We start from the raw sequence: 13,618 nt of genomic DNA, 5'->3' as shown, positions 1-13,618 counted from the left end.
TTTTGTTGTTTTTTTTTTAAGAAACTTAAACTGCAGTTCTAAAACCATATAGACTTAACAGAATTAAACCCTCATATACTAAAGGAAAATCTGTGCCTGAAACTTCAAGCCATACTGGGCAGCACTGTAGAAAATCTTAGTGCAGTAAAAAGTTCTGCAATGAAAGGGAGATGAACTAATGTTTTTAAGTCTCTGAGTCTACTGAGAAGGAAGAAAACACTCATATTTTATTAAATACTGCCCACAGTAATTCCTTACTCTGCTAAGTGTGTATTTGTGCATTAGCTTATTTATGCTCATTTTGGAGAATGGTTGGCTCAAGCACAGCTGGATGCCCGAAAAATGGCAATGAGGACATTTGATTGAACAGAGCCAAGTTCAGTTGTTCCAAAGAATGGCGGTCATAGAAATAAAAAAAAAAGGAAGATCATCTTTGTCTGTCACAGCAAGCAATACGTTCTTCCATTAATTGTTCTCACCTTCCTCTGGTAGTTCTCTGCAAAATCTTCATTCCAGCTAAGCAGCAAAATTTTCCTTCCCACCTCCTGCAGTACTGCTCAACGTCATCTGTGGAACTCAGGGACTGCAGCTGCACTTCACTGAACATGCCATAGGCATCCTGGACAAGGAGGCATAACCTGCAAAACATTCCTCCATTACTCACTGGCATCTGTTCATAACAAACCAGTGAGCAAAGTTCTGAAAAAGATATGACAAACTTCAGGACAGGGCTTATCATCTGCAGTATCTGCAAAATTCCTATCGAGTCACGTATCAATAAACAAACTCAACATCATTATGAGTTTTCTCATGTACATTTTCAGGGCGTAAAAGGGCCATGAAGTAGTAAAGCGTGACTGAAACAAAGAGTACAGGGCTTGCACTGGGGATTAGATTAATTAACTGCTATTCACTATATGGCTTGTGTACTTAAAAACAAAGAAAGCTGAGTTTTTGCCTTATTTGAGGTGAATTCTACAATAAAGACAGAACAACAACAGAAACATAAATACATGTGTGTTTATAAATATAAAAATTCTGCTTAGAAGTAAACAAAGCAGCATATTTCACAAGTAATAATCACTGAGGCTGGAAAAGCAAGCATTTAATTTTCTCACACTTTTTTTTTTAAAAAAAAAGAGTCCTCAGGATGCAAAAACGAGTGAAACATCATTTTTTTTTTTAAGAAGAACAAAACTAACAAAACAACATAAAACTGGAGATTGGTATATTCAGGGTTGGGTATGAAGCCCAGAGGAACTATTTTAAGAAGGTAATTAAAGAACTTGCTAAACAAACAATTTGATTCAAATCTATGGAAGTAGGGGCTGTAGGGCTGGGAAGTATTGCTTAACCAACTTGATGGCATTTTGAGAAGATAGTACTGTCATAACAGATAAGGCAAAATCAGTGGATGTCATACATTTAGATAGTCAAAAGCACATTTCACAAGATTCTGCACCTGAGATGAGCAGTCACGATAGCATGAATCATGCAGGGCTGGAGGAAGGAGGCCCCTGTCTACAAGATTGGTTTTAATTGCCTCAGAAAGAGACAGTTAAGCATGGAAACTTTTCAAAGGGGAAAAAATACCTCTGAGGGTAGCACACACATCTTTCTTTTTCCAATAAAACTCAGGGGTGCACCAGGCAGCAGAATTCAGTTCATTTCAAAGGTACATGCCAAAACTACCCTCCCCAGAGCAGCACCATTGTTCCCAGCAAGCCAACTCCAACTGCTCTTGGAACACATCCTATAACATACATGCACCCTGAAAGCAGCAGTCATTATATCTTTATAAAATAGAAATGAGCTCCTACACTGAAGAAATCCATGTATTTTCTTCACATGGAAAAGTAGGCACGTAGAAGAGCACTAATCACACTTTCCTTGTTCATTCACACTTCATGAAGTGTCTGACTTAGTCTTAGACCCTTAAGAAGGCTGCATTTGATATAAGATACAACCACAAAGGCTTTCTGACACCAGCAATTGTGCAAACACCAGCTAAGAGTCCTCATTTTTTCAAATTCTGGTGCTGGTTGTAAGGAGCAGGGAGGGATAGGACAGGGTACAAAGACTCCCATATTTTCCCCATACCTCTAGCTACAAAGGTCCCATACAAGCCGAGTCATCATCAGAAAAAAAACTCAAAGCAAACAAGAAGAACCACGTTTGCCTACTGCTTTCCATGTTCGTACTTTGCAATCAGTTAAGAATTCCCCTGAGTTTTAACTGATTTGACTTAAACTGCCCATGATATTGTTATGTTTGGAAAACCAAAGTTCATATTCTCTGAACATTTCTGAAAATCAGATTGAGGGGAACCAGAAAAACAAAGCAAACAGTTTTGCTTATGTTAACAAAATGTTGATTGTTAATTGTGAAAAATTAGGCCTCTGTATCTTGGAGCAAGAAGGGCCAACTGAGTTAGTGTCTCAGATCAGATCAGTTCAGCAGTCTCTTAACTGATCACTGGAATTTCTCATATCTTTGGTGAGACATAACTGAACACAAGTAAGTCTCAGACTAGCTGGCACCAGGATCATATTAAGTCCTCTGGGACATGTTAATTGCCCAAATAAAACTAGCTTGGTTGGTGCTGAAGACATCAGTCACTAAAAGAGCATTTTCCAAGTCCTTTTAAGTTAAGCAAAGAGATGGTTTCTGTCAGACATGGGAATCTCAACTCTGTGCATCCCTGGCCACAGATTTCCATTCCTTTGTGGTGGCACATAAATGGCTAGGACAGGAAACTAATCTGACCAAAAAATACTGTAGCCAAATCAGCAGCAGCAGCATCATCTGAGCTCTTTGCAAATCAACTCTGTAAAAGTAAATTCCCACTTGCATGGATTACAGATTCTAGGCAAGGATGTATTATCCTTGAAGCTCCCACTCCAGCTGTCCAGTGTATGCAGCATACACAGGAATCTCAGGTCATATGATGGAAGAATGGTGATCTTATGACCATGTTCAATGCAGAGAAGAACTGTGGCATTTGAGGCTTCTACCAATAATGTTGCCATTCACACTGGGAATACGTTCATGATTAATGGCATTGTGAAGGAACACAGAGCAGCAGATTCCAAGCATGTTCACTCTGTCAGGTTTGCACACAAGAGCCGAGAGACACTGTGTTTACTACACTTGCTCTTAACAGTGTCCAAGAGTTTCTCTGCAACATGCATTTAAACTTGAATGTGTGTATACACTCACCTGGAAGTCAGAATTCCATGAATAACCCTTCAGGTGCCCAATTTCAGTCTAAGACAGAAATATCCCAGACCAACACCATGAAGAGAAGTTCACAGACACATTCTCTCTGCTTCACCACTCCTTCAAAACAGTATCAATGAATGATAGCAAAACCTTGAAATGCTATAGGTGTTTGAGGGACAACTGATTTTCCCATTTCATGACTATCATGAAATCAGCTCTATCCCACAACAGACTTAGCAATGCACTTGGAGAACTACTCTCCTGCTCTTTGGAACTGGTTCTGTTCTTACGGATTTTGTACATGCTGTCAGCATCACTGACAGTGGTTCAGCTGCATTCGGAGCCTATTGATTCATTAACTTCCTTCCCAGTCTTTTTTTTCCCTTGATTTCACTTTATTCCAAGAACAGTGCATTTGGATTACTTTCCCATGTTGCAGTGTTGCTCTCATACCACATCAAATATTCTCATAAATTAATTTTTAGCAGGCAGTCTAACTCTGATTAAAACCAACAGCTTGTCCCATTACTTTTTTCACCCCTTTGAACCTCACTACCATGATGATAACCCACATCAAAATTATAAGACAAACTGCAAACCCAGAATGAGTATCTGCCCCCCAGGAATTCAGCATTTATGTTTTGTGCACATCTATAGGAAATACTTTTTTTTAAAGAATCTGGATTTGTATCAGTTAATAAGTTAAGGTTAAACACACCTTTACCAATAGCTTGTCAGCATGCATAGTACTGAACTGTTAAAATAAGACAGGCAACATCTCCAATATAATCAGTGGTGCTTGTGCAGGGAGGAAATAAGGGCCATCTTTATTTCTGGGACAACAGGAGGTAACCCTGTGTAAGACCATCAACTTAAAATATGGGTTTAGAAACTGAAATGAAATCTCAACTAAAATAGTAGAGAATTCACTACTGGAGAGAGGGGTAGTAGGAAAGCCAGTAGAGGAACAAATGGAGAAGATGCAGACTAAGGAAAAGGTGAAGCATGACACACTGGTAATAACAAAGGGGGTGAAGATAGGGAATGATAAGAAGTGAGGCAGAGTTTAACTTTTTTTTTTTAATGTAATGACAGTGAGTCTCAAGCAAAAGCTTGGGAAGATTTTGTTAATTTGCTAATAGCCAGAAGCAAGGATGAGGGCTGGACGAAGACAAGACTGATTGCTCTGCATTATTTCTATGACTGTGCTGATATTTAGGACAAAATGTCTCCCAGTAGAAATCTGGAGAGGATTACAGGATTAATGCCATGCCCTTCTCCCTGTTAGTCACTCTTCATGGGTAAAGGGTAAGCCCTTCTTTTACTAGTATGTTTTTATGCATGAAAAATCATCTCTCTCCATACTGCTGCATTTTATCAAGCAGCTGACTTTCTGGAGAGGTGAGGGCAATGAAAACCTTCTCCATTTTTGGTCACCTCCAGCCTCCTCGGCAGCTAGTGGAAAGGAGTAAGAAAAGGAAGATCTGCCTGCAGAGATGAGAGTGCAGGGAGGTGAGAATGGACTGATTACACAGACACTGCCTTTACTGAGTCCTGGGAAAACAAACAGCAGAAATTTGTCATGAGCAGATCTTAACCAACAAGTAATTGTATTAGCCTTGGGTAGGAGGACAACTGTGTGGCCCAGGGCAGCTCTTCTCCATGCACAGATAAGCTGTGCAGTACAGCAGGAGGAGCAGGACAGTCAGGCAAACACCACCACCTTTGCAGCACTCTGCACAGACCTCATTAGTTGCTCTTTCTTTGGAAGGGAGTGAAAGGGGGGAATGGGAAAATGCCTGGAAACTAATTGACTTGTATTAACTCCGATATTTGCTCATTCTTTATCCTAACCATCCATGAGACAGCTGCTGCTGCTTTGTTTGTCAGAAGGACTTCTTATCTCTGTGAGGTGCGGTCCTAGCAGAGGCATAAGGCACATGTACATAAACACACACAAACAAAACCCCCTCTCCCTTCATCACCAGAGGCACAACACTACCTACACAACTCCAATCCAGTAACTTGTCTGGTCAAGTCTCAAGGTGGAGCTGATTAACTCCTGCTAATATGGCTCAGATTCAAATTGCAACCTGCAGGACACCACCCTGCCAGGGTTTAATTTATCCCTACCGTAGGAACTCCTTGCATTCACCATACCCATACAGTAACTGAAAAATCAAACTCAGAGCACAGGGACAACTGCCCATCTTACCCCTTTTAACACTAGCAGGATTTTTCTATTAAAAGCATATAATAAGTTCCTTCATGATCTATTTTGAAAAGAATACACTCACTGTAGCCTTATTTGAGGGGATACAAGATTTAGAGTTTTCTGCTTAAAATCCATACCATTTGCTGTCAATAGAAAGTGAGTGAAGCTCTACAGAATCCAACTATGAATTGAATGCTACAAATACAAATTAATGATGATGGTACCTATCTCCTTCTCTGCATAGGTTGCAGAGGCACACAGGTTGAGAGGAAAACAAAAGCACCATAATTTCCAGTTTATAAGGGGAATGTCAATCTTAGTCCAAGTACAGACATTTCTAGCACCCAGCCTGATGCTCTGGTTTGAAGCTCTGACATGAACAAAAGAGCGATAATTTGCTTTGAAAACTGGAGGTTTAAAATTACTGAAAAGTACAGTTTGTGATCATGTATGTTTTTACTTGGCAACGTGGAAGGGCCCAGAAGGAAAGACAGAAAAAGGCAGTTCTGGAGTGCTGGACCTGCCAGAAGCATTGGTGGAAACTGCACATGTGATTGGAGTATCACCAGGGAAATGACCTAGTCTTATCTCAGCATCTCAAATTCAAAATATGTAGCAGAGGCCTCTCTGGTCTCAGGAAAGGAAACTTTTAGTTTTGCAGACACCTCCTAACAGAAGATTTCTGTAACACACTTGCAAATACTCACTACAGTAACTATACCAAGTCACTAATTTTGGATTTTCCTTGCCTGTCATTACAATTTTCATACATACCTTAAAAAATGGAGTGAGAGTGGTTATTATAAGATAACTGCTGCTTATTTTTATTCACTTCCTTGAATCATCACATAGTTCAACACAAACTGGAAAATCAAATACCACTTCCACAAGGTCTTTCATGATTCCCTGCCTCCTGATTGCTTTTTCCATTTCTTCATTCATGATAATCCTTCCACCTACTATTTTCTGCCTGTGGCCTGAAGAAGCAGCACTTCTGTGGGAAACAGCTTTTGTGCGTAGGAAGAGACCTGTATGAGCCAAGCATGTCAGCAGAGCTACCTTTTTAATGCAGAATGTGCTCGCCGAGAACAGGGCTGCACAGCACTGCACATGTTCCCACTCAAAACATGGAACACCACTGGCCTGGTGGGAGCTACATACAACCTGTCAGGAATTGGTGTAGCCAGTTTTTTGTACTCGCCATGACAACCACATGTGACAATTTTTTCTGCTAAAACCATTTCTTATACGGAGTTTTCATGTGGCATCACGTGAACTTTTTAAATTCTCCATCTGACAATGAGTGCACTTCTGAATGAAACTGCTGATGTGGGGGTTTTATTTTTACATGCAATTTCTCTCAAAAGTAAACAAAACACTTGAAACCATAAAAAGACATTCCTGATATCCACTCAAACACGATACAGAGCCTAAGCTGTAATTTCCAACAGTTACAGAGTTGCAGTTGAAAAACATTTTCAGTATCATGGATAAGCTTCCGCTTATGTCAGATTCAAAAATGAACACTGAAGTTATTCTACATTCATCGTTTAAATCCAAAGTAATTATGCCATGCAAGTCAATTTTTATAGTGATAGCTAGTTTGGAAGACACAGGGAATTAAGGAAAAACAACTTCCTAAGTATTGCCTAAAAGTTTGTATAAAGGCTAGGCCATAACACAGCAGTAAGGCCTTCCTCCCTCCAGATCCCCCTGGCGTCTCAACACCCCATGGGACATAATTTATGGTCCTCCTGCTAAGATCCATTTCCATACAGCTTGTTACGCAAATAAAACCAATTTTGAGTGGTAACAAAAAAGCAAGATCACCCCATCACATCAGATCACCCCAGCTTGTTTTACTCACTGCGCTGTTAATTGTAGTTGGTAAGAAAAATAATGATGCATGCACTCCTCAGGTTCATCAGTGTACCATTACTTCAGCATAAAATCCCATCACAACCCCTTGGTTATTTCAGTATACAATTCAGAGAAAACATTTTTTCCCTGCATTTCATGATTTACTAATCAAGAGAAAAAATATATATTTTAAGAAACTCACAGGCTCAGTTGAAAACTGCAAGTCGTTCTTATGGATGATGTCCAATAGAAAAATTATGTTCCAAATATAACATGTAATTACCACCCAGTCATTTCAAGTACTTATCTATGAATCTGAGGAGGGGTTCTTTGTTTATTTTTTTTAATCTCAAGACTTTGTAATTATTGTTTTGGCATCCAAGAATTCCAACAGTTGGCAGGGTGCTGCCAAAAAGATCTTTTCTTGCAAGGTGCTCAGCACCCTCCTTTCCAAGAAAATCAGCATTTAGTTGCTGGTTCTGGCAGTGTTTCACATCATTTTTGCTGTGCTATGTTTCCTCCACGCCTCAGTTCCTTATACGTAAAAATCAGAATAAAAGTCCTGTCTTCAAAGGGTGATCTGAAAGCAATAGCTGAATAATACGATTGTATCTGGGAGGGCTGGTCCACGAAGTCTATTATGTGTGCTAGATCCCATTTGAGTTAGGGGAGGAGGCTATGTCTATGTATGTGTATATCTAGAGAGGAAGGGCTTCCTTGCAGTATCAACTAATTTCTTTCATGCTACAAGACTCAGAGAGAATTCTAAACTTGCCCTGCAAAACCCACAGTGAGGGCTTTACAGCATGTGGAATGAAGCAAGAACACTGCAGCAGCAGTACTGGGGTCCCTTATCTTTCAAGACGCTATTGTTTGTGGATTCACCAGATTTACTTCTGAACCACAGAGAACCATGAATGGGATCCTGGAAGATTTTATTTTAAAAACAAAAAGTCAACATGCAGTGAGTATTAAAAAAAACCCTGTCCGTTTCAGCAGGCACAGATCATCCTAAATTGCTTTCCTGGTAGTACAGCACTGCTCGTGCACTTCCTACGGCACGTGAAAGGTAAATGAAATATAGTCACCCTGCAGGATTTGTTGCACAGCTGTGGCTGTATTCAATAAGACACTCTGCTGCATCAGTGCCACATCATCCCACTGAACTAGCAGAAAAGTCATCAAAACGTTCATCAAAAAATCAAGAGCAGAGAAAAGAGCCAAGAAGAAAAGCAGAAGTGCAATCTTGCCAGGGCTCCCTACCCAGCAGAAAGGCAATTTTCTGCTTTCTTGCAGGGCCTGCCGGTTGTGTTTTTCACTCTTGCTGTTTTCCTTTACCCCGTGTTCATGGCTGCCTGTCCTAGGTGTGTTTCTAAATGAGGGAGAGGGAGCGTGTTTGTGTGCGCGCCGTGTGTTTACAAGAGTTATGGTAGCAGTTCTCAGCAGTCCACCGAGAGTTCTAGGAAACGGCCCCTGTTATTTTATTCTCGGTCAATGTCAGCTCATGTCAGGCACTAAAGATCACACAGGACAGCCCTCTCCATCTCACAGTCCTGGCCGGAGGCCTCAATGGGAGAGGGAGAGGGAGCGAGCTGTGAGTGGGCGGAGAGCCTTCCCAGCACTCTACCAACCACTGCAGGAGGAATTATGATAAACACCACTCTGGAAACCAGATACAACAGTACATTGTGTTCTTCTTCGGAAAAACAACCCGACTTCAGCTCACTTAAAGTAAACAGTTAATCCTGTTTATATATTTTTTTTTCTTTCTTGATGAGTTGTTAACAGAACAATCTCTTCTGCAAAGCAAATAAGAGATCAGTCCCTTAAATTCATACAGATCTTTTCTTTCCCCTAGGAAAAAAAAAAGCAGTTTGATATGTAAACTTTCTACTATCAGCAAACAGTGTGGAACAACAATCTTTCTTGGCTTAAACTGGCTTAACAAAGCGATGCCAAAACTGAATGAAACCTTTCCCTCACTTACATATTTTATTTTGGAGAACTGAAGTCCCAAACAGAATGTTCTATTCATCCCCTTTAACTATTCAGTTTCTGAAAAGAACAAGGGAAAAAAAAATCAGGATATTTGTTGTCCTTGCCACTGGAGCACAGGGTGCCTGGGGAGCAGAGATCAGCTACTGAGCAGGGGGGTGGCTGATCCCAGTTTTCTCTGAAAGGTGAAAAAAGAGGAGTCAAACTAATTGACTGCAACTAAGGTAACAAACTGTTATCCTCCTTTTCGAAATATATGCTTACTGTGCAAATTCACGGTGTCCCTGACTTCCAATAATGAGGGTGATTAATCAGAAAAGCAGCTGGAATTGATTATGTTGTTTTGCTGGAGTCACCACAGTCTACCTATTAACTACTTCATATTGGGGACTTCAACCCAGTCCACTGAAAGCTACAAGTTTTCCCACATGGAATTTTAATTTTTAGCACTCAGGAGTTTAAATAGTTCTGAAAGTCAACAACAAAAGTGTGCTTAACATCCCTGGTCAGTAAAGTTTGTTGATTTAGCTATTTATAATAAAAAAATACATGATTTGAAAAAGTGTAAGAGGAGAAGAAAAATATTTCCCTGTTTTATTTTTACTCATTTTGCAAGCTCTAAGATTCTGTGTCTTCTGTGTAAATGATGTCATGAATTGCAAAAACGTATATTAATGAGAGTGAAAGTCTGATTTTCAGATTTTTAAAGAAATATTTTGCATGCAAAATTTTTACATTTTTTTGTTTGTTCTTTTATTTGTTTCCCTTGAGATCTAAATTTAGTTTGCATTTCTTTTTAAACCCTTTGCAGCAGTTGCTGAATTTTCTCTGCTGAGCTCTAATGTGACAGAGCAGGAAAAAGCAGAGCTATTTCCTACTGCAGAAGGGAGGCAGGTTTGGCAAGAAGCTATCAGGGTCTGAGAGGAGCAGCCTCAGGAATATTCCCCCAATCCACCTCTTAGCCCACCATAGCCTCCAGGCAAGACTGGAAGAGCCAGTATTGGTGGGACAGGACTGCTGCTGAACACTTCATCTTGCTCCAGGTGCATCCTGTCATTAACCCCCACCCTTCCAGTGCTGCACCTGCACAAGTAAAGCGTGGTTGCTTTACCATGAGCCACCTCTCATGATGGTGGCTTTGGTCTGCCAGATTTGTCCCCGGATTGATGGACAATCCACAATCCATAGATAGCTATGAAGGATCCAACTTGCTGCAAGGTGCTGCAGCTCTGAGCAGGGTGGGTACTGGCTGCAGGACTGCAGGGAAGAGGCAACAGACTTTGGTAATAGCTCCCTCTTGGGAATCCAGACAAGAATGTGGTGGTCCTACAGTCCCTACTTTTTGGGAAGCTCTTGAGCATAGGAGAAGAAAGCAATAAACCTAAATCATTTAGGATGCAGTTGTAATCCATGTACAAAAAAGACCCTCATGTTTGACCCTGTGGCGTTGACCACCACCACACATTCCTTCAGGAGGGAATGGATCATCCAAGAGGAATGTGGATGAGAGGTGAATCAACTGCAGATCCTTAGGAGATGACACAACAGCAGGAAGAAAATGTGGAAGGTGGAGGAGACAAGGATGAGGAGGAATCGTTCTCTGGTATCACCTCTTTTCCACTACCTTTCTTACACCTTGCTGTTCTCCATATGTCTTTTAGGTAGGGATTAGCAGGGGAATTGCCAGTCTGTGCTAACACTAATATTATCCCATGGACTAATATTATCCCAAGTATTACTGAAGGAGCATTTTCCCCATATACACTGGGAGTTTTTACATAAGAAATTATGGACACAACAAGCCTTGATGAAAGAGAGGTGCAGATAGCAGCAGTTCTTCCAATTTTAAAATGAAAAATAAAGTTTATTTGCCATTTTAAGCTTTTATTTGAAGTTTGCAAAATGAGAAATCCCATTTTCAGTTACAGGTCAAACAAATCTTTACAAATTACTTTCGAGTAAGGAGTAGGTTTGGGCCATTATCTAAAGATCACTCAAATTAACAACTTTCCATTGATTTCAATAAGCTTTATTTCATGCTGTACAGCAGACAGAGAAACTGGGCAGCATCAGTTACATTCCTTCATCTTGATTTCATTCCATCATTCATGCAAATTCCATCTCTTTTAAACCATCTAAACTGAACACCAATCAAGGATCAAACACTGAAGCAATTTTATAGGCACCACATATAAATCTTACTGTAATTTCAAGGAATCATTTTTAGCAGGGTGAGAACTTGGAATGCAACACACAGTACATAAAAAAATCTTAAATTTGCCATATTCTCTCTTTTTTGTTTGTCTGTTTGGGTTTTTTTTGTTTGTTTTTTGGTGGCATTTAATTGGGTAATTTTCAAACAGGAACACTTTCAGCACTTCAGTTATCTTCAAATGTGCAAGACTTCAAATATTATGTGGGCTAGTGGGAAGTGTCCTAAAATAAAGTCTCCGCTAGACCATCTTAATCTCAATCACCTTGAACAGATGATAGTCTGTATTTCATACCTCATGCATGTAGAATACTATTTAATTGCAATGGCATAATCAATAATTACACTGGATTTGATATAATAACCCTGATCAAATTCTGAGAAACTGTGTGCATGGTGTATTTGATTCCTTTTTTTCACTTCCCAATGCAAAAAAAAAAAAATAGTACTGAAAATAAGAACCTGTTCAAATATCAGTGCATCATAGTTTGTTCTCATCATTTATATTCCAAGGAAAAGAAGAAAACAGGACCGAATTTAATCAAAACTACAGGAAGTGTTTAGAGACAGAAAAGATAATAACGTAAATTAGAAGTGGATTAGGGCCCTTAGTAAACCTATCTATTCAGGCCAAAAGAGGTGATTTAATATTCTGTGGTTAAGATTCTGGGTTTGTGTCTTATCCAAAACAACAACACATTGTTCTCCTACCACCATGCTGGTGGTGTTACAGCCTCTGATGTGATTCAGCACAGACTTGAAGGGACAGACACTGCTAAACATTTGGATTTTCCTGAGCTGTCACCCATTGCAGGCCAGCAGGAGATACAACATCACAGCCAAGATCACAAGATAACTTTTGTCTTTAAAACATGCAGTTTCCTGTTGATACTGCTCTGTATTGTCACATTTGCTGTCTTGTCCTCTTTTTCCTGTCACACATTCCTTCTCTAATTAAGTCTTCAGGGTACTGCAGGGAGGAAACATTAGGCCAGGACTTCTGTGCCGGCAGAGCACCTGAGATGAAGATACACGCCCAGATCTTCACTGGAGCATCAGTGTCACAAAAGCAGATCAAAGGTTTGCTGTAGCCGTTTAATCATCAGTGCTGCTGCTTACCCTTCTAAACCACAGCAATAAGGGTTGGTATTCGTATTTTCTGAGTACTGTCAGCAACTTAGCAGTTGCATTTTTCCCTTTCAGGCTCTCCACTTGAGTAGGATCTCTTTGTGCAGAAGGGTGCCAAATCAGGCTGCTCCTCCAGCCTGGCTTTACCCTCATCCCCAGAACAAAGCATTCAGGAACTCTCAGAGGGTTAAAGAACTATCAGAGATGAAGGTTGCTTTAAGGGGGCTCCTTCCTACTGGATATGTGATCGATTATAAGATGCAGAGACCCACCAGCATATGAAAGTGACAACATTTAAATAAATATAGGCTGTATTTTCATGCATTGCCTGTTGTCATGGGACATGCTGTCCATGGTGTTCCCTCTCTCCACTGCCAGGTAATGTGAGTTTTGGATCACTGTGACACTGTGTAACTCATGTACTCCTAAGGTGAAGCATAACAAGACCCTAAATATTAATATCAAAATATGCCAAAACAAAATTGACAAAGCCTTTAAACAATATTCTCAAAAATAGGAGACAAAATACCTACGTCTTTAAAAAAATGTGCTTTCTGATCACCCACTTTTAAAACATGCTTCCTGAAATCCACTGCTGCAAGAAGTGTGAAAATATCAGGAAGACAAGAACACAGCAAATGAAAACATTGTAAGTGAATCCCACTTGGATCAATTTAAGCATTTTGCTCTACCAATTTTAAAAAAACTAAGCTAAAAAAACCTAACCAAAGTGGAATTTCTAAACAAGTGGTTTCAGAGTAGGAAAATGGCATTGTTTCAAAACATAGCATTTCAGCAATTTCACAACTTTTCATTTGCTTGTACAAGGTTTTCATAAGAAGTTTCCATTATTTTACAAGTTGATCTGACAGAAAATTATTTCTTTGAAAAATTCCCAACTATTTTTCCTAGAAATATTTTTCAAACTTCTAATGCAGTAACTGTTCATTAACTTTCAAAGCTTTGTTTTGACAAAACCTATTTAT

General features: G+C 39.8%; 1 protein-coding gene across 1 annotated transcript in view; it reads right to left on the bottom strand.

The window, feature by feature from the left end:
* The window catches only part of SPIDR (scaffold protein involved in DNA repair), a 191,544-nt gene that overhangs the window by 25,887 nt on the left and 152,039 nt on the right, over nucleotides 1-13,618 (bottom strand). The window contains exon 11 of the mRNA XM_062488813.1: nucleotides 480-638. Within this exon, the coding sequence (XP_062344797.1) occupies nucleotides 480-638 (159 nt within the window). The remainder of the gene's footprint in view (nucleotides 1-479; nucleotides 639-13,618) is intronic.

The sequence above is a fragment of the Cinclus cinclus genome, chromosome 1 (assembly GCF_963662255.1).
Source record: "Cinclus cinclus chromosome 1, bCinCin1.1, whole genome shotgun sequence".
NCBI classification, from domain to species: domain Eukaryota; kingdom Metazoa; phylum Chordata; class Aves; order Passeriformes; family Cinclidae; genus Cinclus; species Cinclus cinclus.
Note: the sequence above shows the minus strand (reverse complement) of the source record. Positions and strands in the feature narration are given on the sequence as shown.